The 12,420-nt window shown below is 60.9% G+C and overlaps 2 protein-coding genes across 3 annotated transcripts; both read right to left on the reverse strand.

Annotated features, from left to right (window-relative positions):
- Positions 1 to 745: 745 nt before the first annotated feature.
- Positions 746 to 11,169, reverse strand: LOC120508387 (FXYD domain-containing ion transport regulator 6-like). Of its 2 annotated transcripts, none has more exons than XM_039721941.1 (8): positions 11,125 to 11,169; positions 4,883 to 4,942; positions 4,742 to 4,783; positions 4,569 to 4,643; positions 4,406 to 4,442; positions 3,517 to 3,566; positions 3,382 to 3,425; positions 746 to 2,435 (listed from the first exon to the last, which is right to left on the reverse strand). In XM_039721941.1, exons 2-7 carry the CDS (start codon positions 4,938 to 4,940, stop codon positions 3,397 to 3,399), a joined length of 291 nt encoding a protein of 96 aa, XP_039577875.1. In that variant the 5' UTR covers positions 4,941 to 4,942; positions 11,125 to 11,169; the 3' UTR covers positions 746 to 2,435; positions 3,382 to 3,396. The 2 variants fall into 2 exon arrangements, with proteins under 2 accessions (XP_039577875.1, XP_039577874.1); XM_039721940.1 differs by having other exon boundaries at positions 4,883 to 4,945.
- On the reverse strand, positions 6,927 to 11,105 carry LOC120508385. Its single transcript, XM_039721937.1, has 2 exons — positions 10,047 to 11,105; positions 6,927 to 9,965 (listed from the first exon to the last, which is right to left on the reverse strand). The coding sequence occupies exons 1-2, from the start codon at positions 10,157 to 10,159 to the stop codon at positions 9,167 to 9,169; spliced, it is 912 nt and encodes a 303-aa protein (XP_039577871.1). The 5' UTR covers positions 10,160 to 11,105; the 3' UTR covers positions 6,927 to 9,166.
- Positions 11,170 to 12,420: the final 1,251 nt, after the last annotated feature.

Raw genomic sequence — 12,420 nt, forward strand, 5'->3', positions numbered from 1 at the left:
CAGAGCCCCCGGCAGCCCGGCCCCGGTGCCACGGGGTGCAGCCAAGCCCCAGGAGGGTGCTGGCGTGCCCTGTCCTTCTTCTTTCTTCTCCTTGGCATCCATGTTCAGGATGATGTTGGCACGTGTGGATTGGTTCATGGTGAAAGTGCACTTGCCAACAAGGGCGAAAAGTATTGGAAATTAAAGGTAAATATCTAATACGTAGTTTTTACTATAAAAGAGACAACTGCCCCATGGGCAGGGCAGAGTGCCCTTGGCTGTCTTGCTGATCAGACCTCGGCTGGACAGACAGAAAAACTTTGTAGACAAGGAACAATAAACTCAACTGAAGACCAAAAGCAAGAGTCCAGACTCCTTCTTTGAGAGCACGGCCTGCCCAGAACCGCCTTTTCCTGTGCTGGGGCAGAGACAAATCACAGCCGCCCCCGGCACTGGCCCAGGTGGGGCCGTCACAGCGGCTCTGCTGTCACCGCTGTCACCGTGCCCTGGCAGCGCTCAGCATCCGCCGGCGCGGCGCGCCAGCAGCCCGACCCCGCGGCTCCCAGAAAGCCCCGAAGTGTCCGTGGCTGCTCCCCCGCGCTCCCTTCCCACGGCTCTGGCTCTTGCTGGGCTGCAGAGGCGGGCTGGGGGGCACAAAGCCCGGCTGTGCTGCCCCTGCTCCCCTGGCCCGGCCACAATGGCACGGCGTGGGAAGCTGCCAGGCTGCCCTGGGAACGCCGCGGCCCTCGAGACAAGGCAGGCAGGCACCGATAGAAACGAGATTTTATTCCTTTCCCCTTAGGTCACAGCACAGAGCACACCAGCCCTCCAGCACAGCAGCACACTCGCCTATTTAAAAGGAGACACAATAGCTCAGTTTATTTTACAACAGTCAGGGTTTGGCCATTTCACACACCACAGGGAGCTCTTTGTTTCGTGGTAACACCGACGGCACACTAGGGACAGCACCGGGACACACACCGTGACACTCGGGGGCCGCCTGGGGTCTGCTCTGCCCGGGAGCTCTCTGCAACAGCCAGGACGGAGGGAAGGGACACAACACAAGAGACACACGCTCCCTCTGCCTGGCACAGAGCTGCCCGGTGCCACCAGGTGATGCCAAGCATGCAGGGACACCAAGCGCGCTGGGGCAGGGCCACCACAGTGGGATGGACACAGCAGAAACTCCTCTCAAAACCGTCCTGGGGGACAAGACCCCCTGCCTGGCGTGGGGATGGCACCCTGAGGGGTTTCTGTGAAGCCTTGGGGACCCCCCACCCAAGCTGGCAGCCCCCAGCCCCAGCTGAGGTTTTACCTGCCCATGGACTTAAGGAAGAGCCAAAAATCACAGGTTTGCCTCTGACCCATGAGGGGACACAGGGTGACAGTGACCTCTGGGCTCTGCACGTTGTCACAGTGCAAGCTCAGGTGTGCAAAAGCCCCGAGAATCACTCAGTGCCACTCACTGCTGCTCCACGGGGAGAGGGGACAGCTGGCACCGGGGGTGACAAGGGACAACACACAGCACTGACAGGGTGGCACAGGGGGTGACAAGGCGCCAGCAGGGGCAGGAGCACCAGGAGGAGATGCCAGTGCCCCTTCCGTGCCAGAACAAGCACAGACAGGATCTCTGTTTCTCTTTAGCCCTCAGACTGTGTCACCCACCCAGCTCTGGCTGGCGGGCAGGAGCTGGTTTGTGCTGGTTACTGAGGTCACTGCTGTGCTGCTGCCCTCACCCACAGTGCCACCGTGCTGGGCACCTCGCGGGCTTCTCTGCCACCAGGGCCTTGCCTCACACTTAAAGCAGCGTGCCACGGGTCTGACCAGGGACAGAAACGGGGAGTGCCAAGCAGGATGGGCAGGAGAGCTCCCTTCAGCCTTGAGTCCAGCGCCCCAGAGCCCCCAGCCAGGAGGGCTGAGCCGTGGGGTGTCCCTGCCTGGCTCACCCCCCACCATGGCTGTTGTGAGGCTGGGGGCATGCAGGGGCTTATTGCTGCAATGGGGACGGGTGGCCCTGAAGTGGCTGAAATGGCACTGCAGGTCCCCAAGCCCTGCCCAGAGCCAGGGGGGCCGTGCTGCTGGCACTGGGCAGGGAACGGGGGTCCCTGCTCCCGGTGCCCAGGCGTGGAGGGCACCCCGAAGGGCAGCAGCCTGCCGGTCCTGCAGAGCCCGAGTCACACGCACAGCACGAGAAGGGCGAGGAGAAAGTCACGGCTACAACATCAGCAACAACTAGCCCTAGAGGTGATGATCATGTCACAGCGACGTCACACACGGCGGGAGGCAGGGAGCGCGGTCAGCGGGGTTTGGTGGGGCTGGGAGACAGAGACCCGGCGCTGGGGCACGGAGGGGGCACGGGCACGGCAGCTCCGCGTCTCCTGGGAGGCTCCTGCTGCTGGGGTTTCAGTTTCCTCGCAGGCCACGGGCGTCCGCGCTCCCTCCTCGGGTCTCTGGCTCTGCGTGGGGAGCAGAGCAGTGGGTCACAGATGTATTTTATGAAAAATCCTTTTGTCAGGGTCTTTTCTCCCGAGAAGCTGGGAAGCCTCAGCTTCTCCATGTTTTGCTGCTTTAGGATGTGATTTGGAGAATTGTTCACCCAGCATGTGAAATTGTTTTTGCTTGGTGACCAATGACAGCCACCTGTGTCGAGGCTGTGAGCAATCACAAGATTTTATTATCATTCCTTTCTGTTCCTTCCCAGCCTTCTGATGGATCCTTTCTCTCTATTCTTTTTAGTATAGTTTTAGTATAGTATTGTAATGTAATATAATACCATAATATAATAAATAATATAATATATTATTAATTTATTATAATTATTATATTATATATTATTATAATTATTATATGTTATTATAGTTATTATATATTATTATAATCAATGTTATATATTTAATATTAAATAATATATAATATAATAAGTCAACCTTCTGAAACATGGAGTCAAGTCTCATCCTGAGACCCTTGAACACAACCACAGCAGTGGGTCAGGCTTTCCCCACACTGGTTGTACCCCAGCAGAAACTGCCAGCACGGGCTCCAGCCTTCCCCCTCTCCACAGCAGAGCCCAGGGGGTTGGGGAGCCCAGAGTGAGACACCCCGAGGAGTTCCCACCCAGCTTTCTGAACAGCCTAAACCCAAAACCACTCGGGGGCGGAGGAGCAGCAGCAAAGGAAGTGCAACACAAGAGAAAGTCCGGACAGATGCTTCCTTTTCCTGCCTGTGGACACTCGGGACATTGCCAGCACTGAGTTTCCTTGCTGTGGACCCCAGCAGTGCTCGCCCCCACCCCATCCCAGGCATGCAGAGCTGCCCGGTCCCACTGGTGTGCTCAGAGCCCCACAGGCAGCCCCAGCCGTCCCTCCCACGCTGATGTCCCCACCCAGCCTGGCCTGCACTCACAGCGTTGGCTCCTGCTCAGTTCTCTGCCTTCTGTGCCGCCGTTGCTGCAAAGGGAAGAGCAGAGGGATTTGTGGCGCCTGCCCAGCAGGCTGTGACACGGCGAGGTGGCACAGTGACACAGGGCAGGGACCTTACCGTTCGAGGTGATCAGGTTCTCTGCCTGAGCCTCCTCGTCCCCTGGAGCCCTGCAAGGAGAGGAGCACGGTGAGGGCAGCGGAATCTGTGCCCATCAGGGGTGGGATCTGTGCCAAATCAGGGGTAAGATCTGTGCCCATCAGGGACTGGGATCTGTGCCCATCAGGGGCTGGGATCTGTGCCCCATCAGGGGTGGGATCTGTGTCCATCAGGGGCTGGGATCTGTGCCCATCAGGGGTGGGATCTGTGCCCCATCAGGGGTGGGATCTGTGTCCATCAGGGGCTGGGATCTGTGCCCCATCAGGGGTAAGATCTGTGCCCATCAGGGGGGGGATCTGTGCCCATCAGGGCTGGGATCTGTGCCCCATCAGGGGTAAGATCTGTGCCCATCAGGGGTGGGATCTGTGTCCATCAGGGGCTGGGATCTGTGCCCCATCAGGGGTAAGATCTGTGCCCATCACGGACTGGGATCTGTGCCCATCAGGGCTGGGATCTGTGCCCATCAGGGGTGGGATCTGTGTCCATCAGAGGTGGGATCTGTGCCCATCAGGGGTGGGATCTGTGCCAAATCAGGGCTGGGATCTGTGCCCCATCAGGGCTGGGATCTGTGCCCATCAGGGGTGGGATCTGTGCCCCATCAGGAGTGGGATCTGTGCCCCATCAGGAGTGGGATCTGTGCCCATCAGGGCTGGGATCTGTGCCCATCAGGGGCTGGGGTGGCCAGGAAGGTGCACTGGGAGCAGGCAGTGCTGCTGCCCCAGTTTTGGGCACCCCAAAGGGACACCCAGAGAGTGCAGCCCCCCTGCCAGCTGTGAGAAGGAGCCAGGAGGATCAGAGGGAGCAGAGGGGCTTTCCAAGGGAGGTTCCCCACCAGGCTGCCCTCACTCACCTGGGCTTCTGCTTGAAACTGCACCTGCACCTCCTGCCTGCAAGGGGAGAGAAGCTCTCTGAGTGTGGTCCAAAGGGGAATGGTCTGAGGCCTTTCCCACCACGGGAACAGCCCCTGCTGCCCCACCTGCCAGCCCAGCACCCAGCACCTCCCCCTGACTTACTGAGGATGAGGAGAATGCCCACGGTGAACAGCACCACGGCGAACACCAGCCCCCCGATCCTCAGGCTCTGGTAATCTGGGAGGGGGACACACAGGGCTCGTTGCTGCTGGCTGCGGGGAAGGGACAGCTCTTTGCTGCCCTTGGCACCCCCAGGCTCAGCCGTGCTCACTCACCATAGTTAAAGGGATCCTCCTCCTCCTTCTCCTGGGTGGCCACTGGAAATGAGCAGACAAGGCGGGGTGTGAGCTGAGTGAGCCCCTGCCAGCTCCCCACAAAGTTCCCCAGCCCGTTCCTGAGGTGTGTGTGGCACCTACCGTCTGCCACGGCCGCTGGCACCAGCAGGGAGCACAGGAAGATGAGCGCTGCCTCCATGGCTGCTGCGAGAGAGGGGACAAGAGAGGGTGTCAGCACCAGAGAGCTCAGGAGGCCATGGGGACATGGCCAGGGGGCACGGGGGAGCTGCAGACAGCCCACGGCTGCCAGGGCCAGCCCGTGCCATGGGGAGAGCCAGGCTGCTCCTAGGAAACAGCCAGGGTGCCATGGCTGCGCCCAGCCCAGCAGGTCAGAGGCAGGGAGGGAAGGGCTTGAGCAGCCAGACAGATTTCTGTGAGGTTCTCTGATGTATTTTCCACCATCTCCACTTGGCATAAATCTCAGTGCAGTCTCATGTTTGCTCTGCAGGCGATGGGGCCAACACCCTGAAATCCCACCCTGGGCATCCCTGGCAGTGCTGTTCAAACCCTTCTGTAACACCCTGAAATCCCACCCTGGGCATCCCTGGCAGTGCTGTTCAAACCTTCCCGGAGCTCTGGCAACCTCGGGGCTGTGCCCATTCCCTGGGGAGCCTGGGCAGTGCCCAGCACCCTCTGGGGGAAGAACCTTTTCCTAATATTCAACCTAAACCTCCACAGAGACACGAATAATAAAGAAAAGAGGCTGGATTTACAGTTACCCTAGTTTGCTAAAACACTCAAGCCTAAATCCCGCTGTCTTTGGGGGAAGTTGGCATAACTTAACCAGTTTGCTGAATATTTCCAGCCTCCTAAACTGGGACAGACTCCACTCGCACTTGGGATTATTTTTTTTAATGTGTTTTTTGTTTCAATTAAAAACTTTCTCAAGAAGATTTAAGAGACACCACGGAAGAAGAGGCAAGAAGAACAATTTTCCTTTGCTCTTCCTGCGTCTGCTCTTAAAACTTCATTGGTTTTGAGCATCCCAGGGCTCCTCTCAGCACGGCGCGGCACAGCACCCGGCCATCAGCCCCCGACCCGGCCCCTGACGATGATTTGTCCCAATTAGCAGAGCAATTACACTCCCGCAATGAGGCCAGCGGCCCTGGTGGGACTGAGCTCAAAGACACTCTTGCCCTCCGGGCTCCCTGCAGCAGCGAGGAGAGGCCATAAATAACCTCGGCGTCCCCTCCCACGGGAGCCTGGCCCTGTCCCGTCACTGGGGACCCCCGGCCGGAGCACGGACCTCTCTCCCCGGCTGTGAGGACGCTGTGGCTGGGCTGGGACACTCCGTGCCAGCTCGGGCAGGGGGACACGTCCCACAGCTGCATTTGGGATGGGAGCCACCCGGCAGCGCTGCTCTGCCCAGGGAGGGCATCGCCACCCACAGCCCGCTGCCAGCATCCCTCCTCCCGGGCCTGGGAACAGCCAGGGGACAGGGGGGAGCTGCTCCCCGTCCTGCCCGCTGGCACGGGGCACTGCCCACCCGGTTCTGTGCGGGGACACCCGGTGCCAGCAGGAGAGGCGGACGCGGCCCCTCGGGGCGGGGTGGCGGCAGGCTGGCCGCTGCCCCCGTGTCCCCGGGGCTCTGCCTGCTGCTGGCAGCGGTGCCAGGCGCTCACCCCGTGCCCCAGCGCCGGGCTGGCTGCCCATACATGGTCCGGAGGGCTCATCGCTGCCTCGGGAGCGCAGGGCAGGTTATCGGGAGCCCCGGGAGCGCCGAGTGCTACAGAGCTGCTGCAGCTGCTGCGCTGGATTAGTGCCGATAAGGAGGGGGCCCTGGACACAGCAGGAATTCAGCTCGCCGACGATGCAGAGCCCGGCACAGAGCTGCTCTTCAGCCCCCGCAGAGCCTGACCTGATTCCGCTGCGACCCGAGCCCAGCCCAGCCCCGCTGCCCCCGGCTCCCCCAGAGCCTGCCGCTCCCCTTCCCGCAGCTTGAGCCGCAGGACTGGCACGGAGCAGGCTCAGCAATGCCCACCAGAGCCGGCCCCAGCAGCTCCCACTGCACCCACAGGGGCAGCGCCGGCCCCAGCGACCCTCCCGGAGCCCGCCGTGCTCCTCACAGCCCGCGGCATCCCAGGGTCGCTCCCATCCCATCCCTCCCTCCCTCCCCTGCCACGGTTTGCCATTCCCAAGGCGAAGTGTTTACCCGAACACTGGAGGGTTTTATCCTCCTCTGCTGCAGCTGCTGGGCCATTGTGCAGCACGGGGCTGCACGGGAGCGCTCCCAGACAAACCCCCTCGTTTGCTGAGATGCACATTTTGGGTAATTACCAGGTCTTAGAAACACACACAAAGAAGCCACAGCTGGTGACACAGTCACTTCGAGCTGCACATGTCCTTTCTTTCACGTTGGAAGCTGCAAAATCAGTCATTTTACCCCTCGGAGGGCTCTGTGTGTGCACAGGGGCTGTGACCCAGCTCACGGTCTGGTGCTGTGATCGATATTAATTGGCAATGTTAATTGGCTCCCATATTCCTCAAACAAATCATTCATCAGATTTTTACTGTTTTGCTGCTATTTGCCTGCTGCTGGATCACTCCCTGAAGAACACACTCCGGGAATTTTGCGTTATTTCCTGCCCTGAGCCCCTCCACGTGGCACTGGGCCCTGCCCAGCCCCTCACACCCCCTTGCTCAGCGTTTGGCTTCTCGCACGTAGCGCGGCGGAGTTCGCTGCTGGGCCGAGCCAAGCTCGCAGCACACATATGCTCTTTGTTTTTCCATCTCAGTTCCTAGAATTCACACACTTATCTCTGCACGAGTGAACCGCCAGGGCTGGCAGTGTCCCTGCTCCGAAGGCAAACACGGCGCTCCGCCGCGCAGACGAGCGCAGCTCTCCTCCAAGGGAGCATATGCCTTGCAAAGAGCCACAGGTTTTTTGGGTTGCTCCAAGCTGGCCCACCCACTTCTTCCTGAAGCTGAAATAAAGTGAGAAGAGCGAGCACTGCCGCGGGTTTGCCGCTCTCCCCGCTCCTGCCTTCCCTCCTGCTGACTCCAGCTGCGCCTTGGCACAGGAAAGGAGAGGAAAACAGCAGCTGCCACGTCCCACGGCCCAGATCTTTCCTTGTTTTCTCCCCATTGGTGACACAAAGTTTGGAGTCACCACGGGCAGTGCAATGCCTGTGACTCAACCAAAACATGGGGGTTTCCTGTTAAAACTGCGAGATCCGGTGGAACACGGAGAGAGGCGGGGCAGCAGCAGCAGCGTCCAGGACTCGCCTTCCCTCCCATCCCAGCTCAACCTGCTGCTTTCTGAGGGATACCAGACCTCTTCCCACCATCCCTACCCCCACAGCAGAGCCGGTGGTTGGAGGAGGCAGCAGGGATTTGTGAGAGGCTCAGGGGGCAGGAAGCAGCCACACCGAGCGAGGAAGCACGCGGAGTTTTTGCTGTTCTCTGGGAGGATGCGGATGAGAGTGGGCTGGGGGATTAACCCAGCCAGGGCTGGAGCTGCCCCACGGTGAGGGTCAGTTCTCGCTGCCCAGAGCAGCCGGCGGTGACACCCACAAGGCCGGGTGACGGGCAGGGTGCCAGCCTGGCAGCAGGAGCTGGGAGCCACCCACACCCACGGATGATTCACGGCCCTGCCGCCGCCCTGCCACGCGCACAGCCAGCACTCCCCCCGTGCCGAGCCCAGCCACGGCTCCTCCTCAGCCTCTTCCTCCTGGATGATCCCTCCTTGCCCATTCCCACCCTCTTGGTGTGTGTGTGCGTGCATGGAGCCCGGGTGAGGGAGAGGAGCAGGCAAATCCGGGCAGGCAGACCCAGTCCCTCCTGCCTGGCTCAGCAAACCCTGCCAGAGCAAGGCAGGTGAATCTGTAGCGCCGCTGGATCTCCAAGTCCCCTTTTCCTTTCCATTGTTTTGCATTGCTCTGCCCTGTCAGGTCTCAGCCATCACAGCGCAATTCCGGGCAGCCTTCGCCTTCCGTCAGGAGTCCTCGGGGCATCTCCCGAAGATCAGACCTAGTTAAAATCTCTGGTTTCTTTGCAAAGCCCCCCAGACCGTGACAGCAGCGCTCCGCTGCCCGGGGCGTTTGAGAGCGTGCATGTGTGAATGGACATTTCCAGCTCTGCATAGATGTGCTCTTCTGCCATTTCACGTCAGCATCAATCTGGCTATTAATGTGCCTGTTGTTGTGCCTCGTGCTTCTAAATGAGAGAGGAGAGATTTCCAGCCCTCGCCATTCTGGTCTGGATGGCCCTTCCCAAATCCGGTGCTGATTCAGAGGCTGGCTGGATGGGAGACACGCTTTGCTGCAGTCTCATCGTCTCTTCTGCTGGCTTGGGGAGTCTCTGAGTGCACCATCCCTCACCTGTGCCCAAGAACTCCCCTTGCCTCCTGCAGGGCTTCTTCCAGCCTCATGGAACTGACCCTAGACAATTGAGGAGCCTCAGCCAAGACTGCCTGGCCATGTGTGGCTCAGCACATTCTCCAGCCCCTGGTGACACCCCAGTGAGGCAGCGAGGCCAGTCCTTCAGTGGGGCAAACCTCCAGAGCAAACCCTGCCTGGCCAGGGAACCCAGCCTGGGCTCCAGCAGGTACAAAACATCACCTCGGACAGGAGTCTGCTGCTCCTGAGCCATCCTTGTTTGATTAACAGATAACCAAGGGCTGTAAACCCGACTGTGCACCTGCCTGGACCCACCACGCTCTCGTTTGGCCACACAGCAGCTGAATGAGCCCGGCTCTGCAGGGGCATCACACACGAGAATCCCACAGGTGAGGCAAAGGAGGGGTTCCTGGAGGATCCTGGTGGTGAGAGTGCCCCAGACCACCCGGACACCCTGGCAGAGCAGCGTGCAAGGAGCTGTTTGAGGCTCCTGAGCGTGCTGGGCTGCACAGCAGAGCCTGCTCTGCAGCACATCAGAGCGGACATTTTCTCCCTCCTCTCCTCTGCTGTCACCATCAGCCACGACCACCGCGAGCACGGGGCAGGCAGCAGCGCCCAGCAGCACGGCTGCTGTCCCCAACACAGTGATGGCAGCTGGCACAGCCCTGAGAAGTCCAGGACAGGACAGGACAGGACAGGACACCTCCACGCTGCCAGTGCCAACGGTGCCCTCTCCATGCTCGGGGACACAACAGCTGCAGAGCTCAGCAGCCCTGTTACACCTTGCAAACACACAGACATCCTGCAAGGCAAACACGGGGGAGAGGCTGGACACAGAGCTGCTGCTTTGCTGTGCCAGGGAGTGCCCTCCACACCCAGCACAGCCGTGGCTCCCCACCGCGTTTTACCTGAATGAGAAGGTTGAGACAAAGCAGATAAAATTTCCAGGTGAGCGCGAGCCACGAGGCTGATGGGAGGAAGGTGTAGGCTCACAGGATATCCTCCAGCAGGTTCCAAACATGCTCTAACAGGTGGCCTGCCTTGGCAGCCATGGCACTTCATGCTGGCAGCTCTCCACTTCACTCCACCCAGGAACCACGGTCCAGTTGTGCATGAGCAGGGATTCTCTGGGTTTGTCTTTGTTTCAAGCTGGGAGCAAAACCACCCAGCAGGACTGAAAATCCCCACCAGCATCTTGGAGAGCTGCGGGCTTGCCAAAATGGGTGCTCCCTTCTAATCCACACACGGCTTTCCCCGAGAGGCTGCTCCTTCACGCTGCTTGTTCACATCCACACAAACCACCTGTCACTTCCCCTCCCACAGAAACATCCCTGCAAGATCCAAGTTCCACCACATGGACTCCAAAACCCGCTTCTTTGGAAGCATTAATTCCACACCCTGAGAGAGAGACACGCTCTTCCCTTCCTCCGTACGCCTTGAGGATGAGGCGCTCGCCTGTTGACGCGCGGTGTTACTACAACATTGCACAACAGGAGCCCGAGCGCTGCCAAGGGCTGCGAGAGCGGGATCCCCCCGGTTCCCTGGGATCCCCCCGGCTCCCCCGGATCCCCCCGGCTCCCCGGGATCCCCCCGCTCCGCACAGCCCTGCCAGCCTGCCGAGCACCGCCCGTGCTCTCCCCGCGGGGGTCTCGGGTGGGGTCCGCCGGGGCATACTCCCCAGCGCGGGGGGCTGGTAACCAGGCAACGGCGGGATGAGGGAAACCGCGGTCCCCTGCGTTGCCATGGCAGCCGCCGGGCCCGGGATGCGGGCGGGCCGGGGCGAGGGGCGATGCCCCGGGGCAGCGGGGCGGGGTCGCGGCCGCCTCGCCGAGGGGAGCGGGCTGGGGGCTCGGTCCCGCACCCCGCTACCGAGACACGCACCCCCTGTGTGCGGGGCACCCCGAGCCGCGCACTGCCGGGCGCACCGCGACCCCCCGAGCCCCCCGTTCCCTCCCCACCCCGAGCCCCCCGGGCGGCCGGACCCACCTGAGCGGGCCGGGCGGAGCCGGGCAGAGCCGGGCTGGCCCGGGGCGCGGCCAGCACGGCCCGGCCCCCGGCGGCTCGCAGATCCCCCCAGAGGAAGGCACGGGATGCTCAGGGGCATGGAGAGACTCTGCGCTGGGCACCGCCGGGGGTGTCCAGCCTGCGGAAGAGGAGCTTTAGGGAGAGCTCAGAGCCCCTTCCAGCGCCTGAAGGGGCTCCAGGAAAGCTGGAGACAAGGGATGGGTTGGAGAGACAAGGGGGAACGGCTTCCACTGCCAGAGGAGAGGCTTAAATGGGATATGGAATGAAATTCTTCCCTGTGTGGGAGGTGCGGCTCTGGCACAGCGTGCCCAGAGGAGCTGTGGCTGCCCCGTCCCTGGAATCATCCAAGGCCAAGCTGGATGGGGCTTGGAGCAATCTGGAATAGTGGGGGCTGTGTCAGGGATTTGGAGCTTGATGGCCTTGAGGATCCCTTCCATTCAGAGGTGCTACAGAAGTCACGGTGCCTGCAGGGTGCAGGTGTGGAGGGGGAACGCTCACCTGGCTGTGAAAATCCCTTCCCACAGCTCTGCAGCCTGGACTCTGCCCCGAGCTCTGCTCCAGGCGTGGGGGGAGCCAGGGGCAGACTGGGAGCTCAGAAAACACACACAGATTAATTACAAACACAGCACAGAGGCCTCCTGAGAGCTGGGAAGGGGCTGCCAGGCTGCCAGGCCAGGTGCCCAGCTCACAGGGCTTCAGTCACGTCACTCAGCCCGTCTCAGGTCAGGATGGGCAGCAGGGCCACTTTTCCAGCCTGGCCTGGCTCAGTTTCAGGCACACCCAGGACATGGTGCCTGCATTGCCTGCCCTGAACCCAGCAGCATCTGGCAGCTGCAGAAAACCAGCGCTGGAGTGGCCCAGGGCAGGTCAGGAGGCAGGGCACGCTTCAGCCAGCCAGGGAGAAACGCTGTGTGGCAGAAGGGCTGCCCAGACAGCCCTGTGCAAAGCTCTGAGGGCCCTGCCACAGAGCTTTGTGGCAGGTGTTCCCATCACACAGCCAGGCAAGATGGGCAGGGAGATCCTTGTTCAGGGTGCCAGATGGGAACAGGGTGCTGGGGGCACTGCCAGGCAGCAGCTGAGAGCCACGGGCACCACCCCGTCCCAGGCCAGACTGGCACACCTCTGTCTGCCTGCTGCTGGCCTGGAGAGCCATTTCTTCTTGGAAAAACACCTCAGCAATGCTGTCAGCACGGAGCTGGCTCATCCCTGCTCACTCCAAGGCAGCTGAGATAGGGATCAGGCAGTGACGGCACCGCT

The sequence above is a fragment of the Passer montanus genome, unplaced genomic scaffold (assembly GCF_014805655.1).
Source record: "Passer montanus isolate IOZ18808 unplaced genomic scaffold, ASM1480565v1 scaffold47, whole genome shotgun sequence".
NCBI lineage: Eukaryota > Metazoa > Chordata > Aves > Passeriformes > Passeridae > Passer > Passer montanus.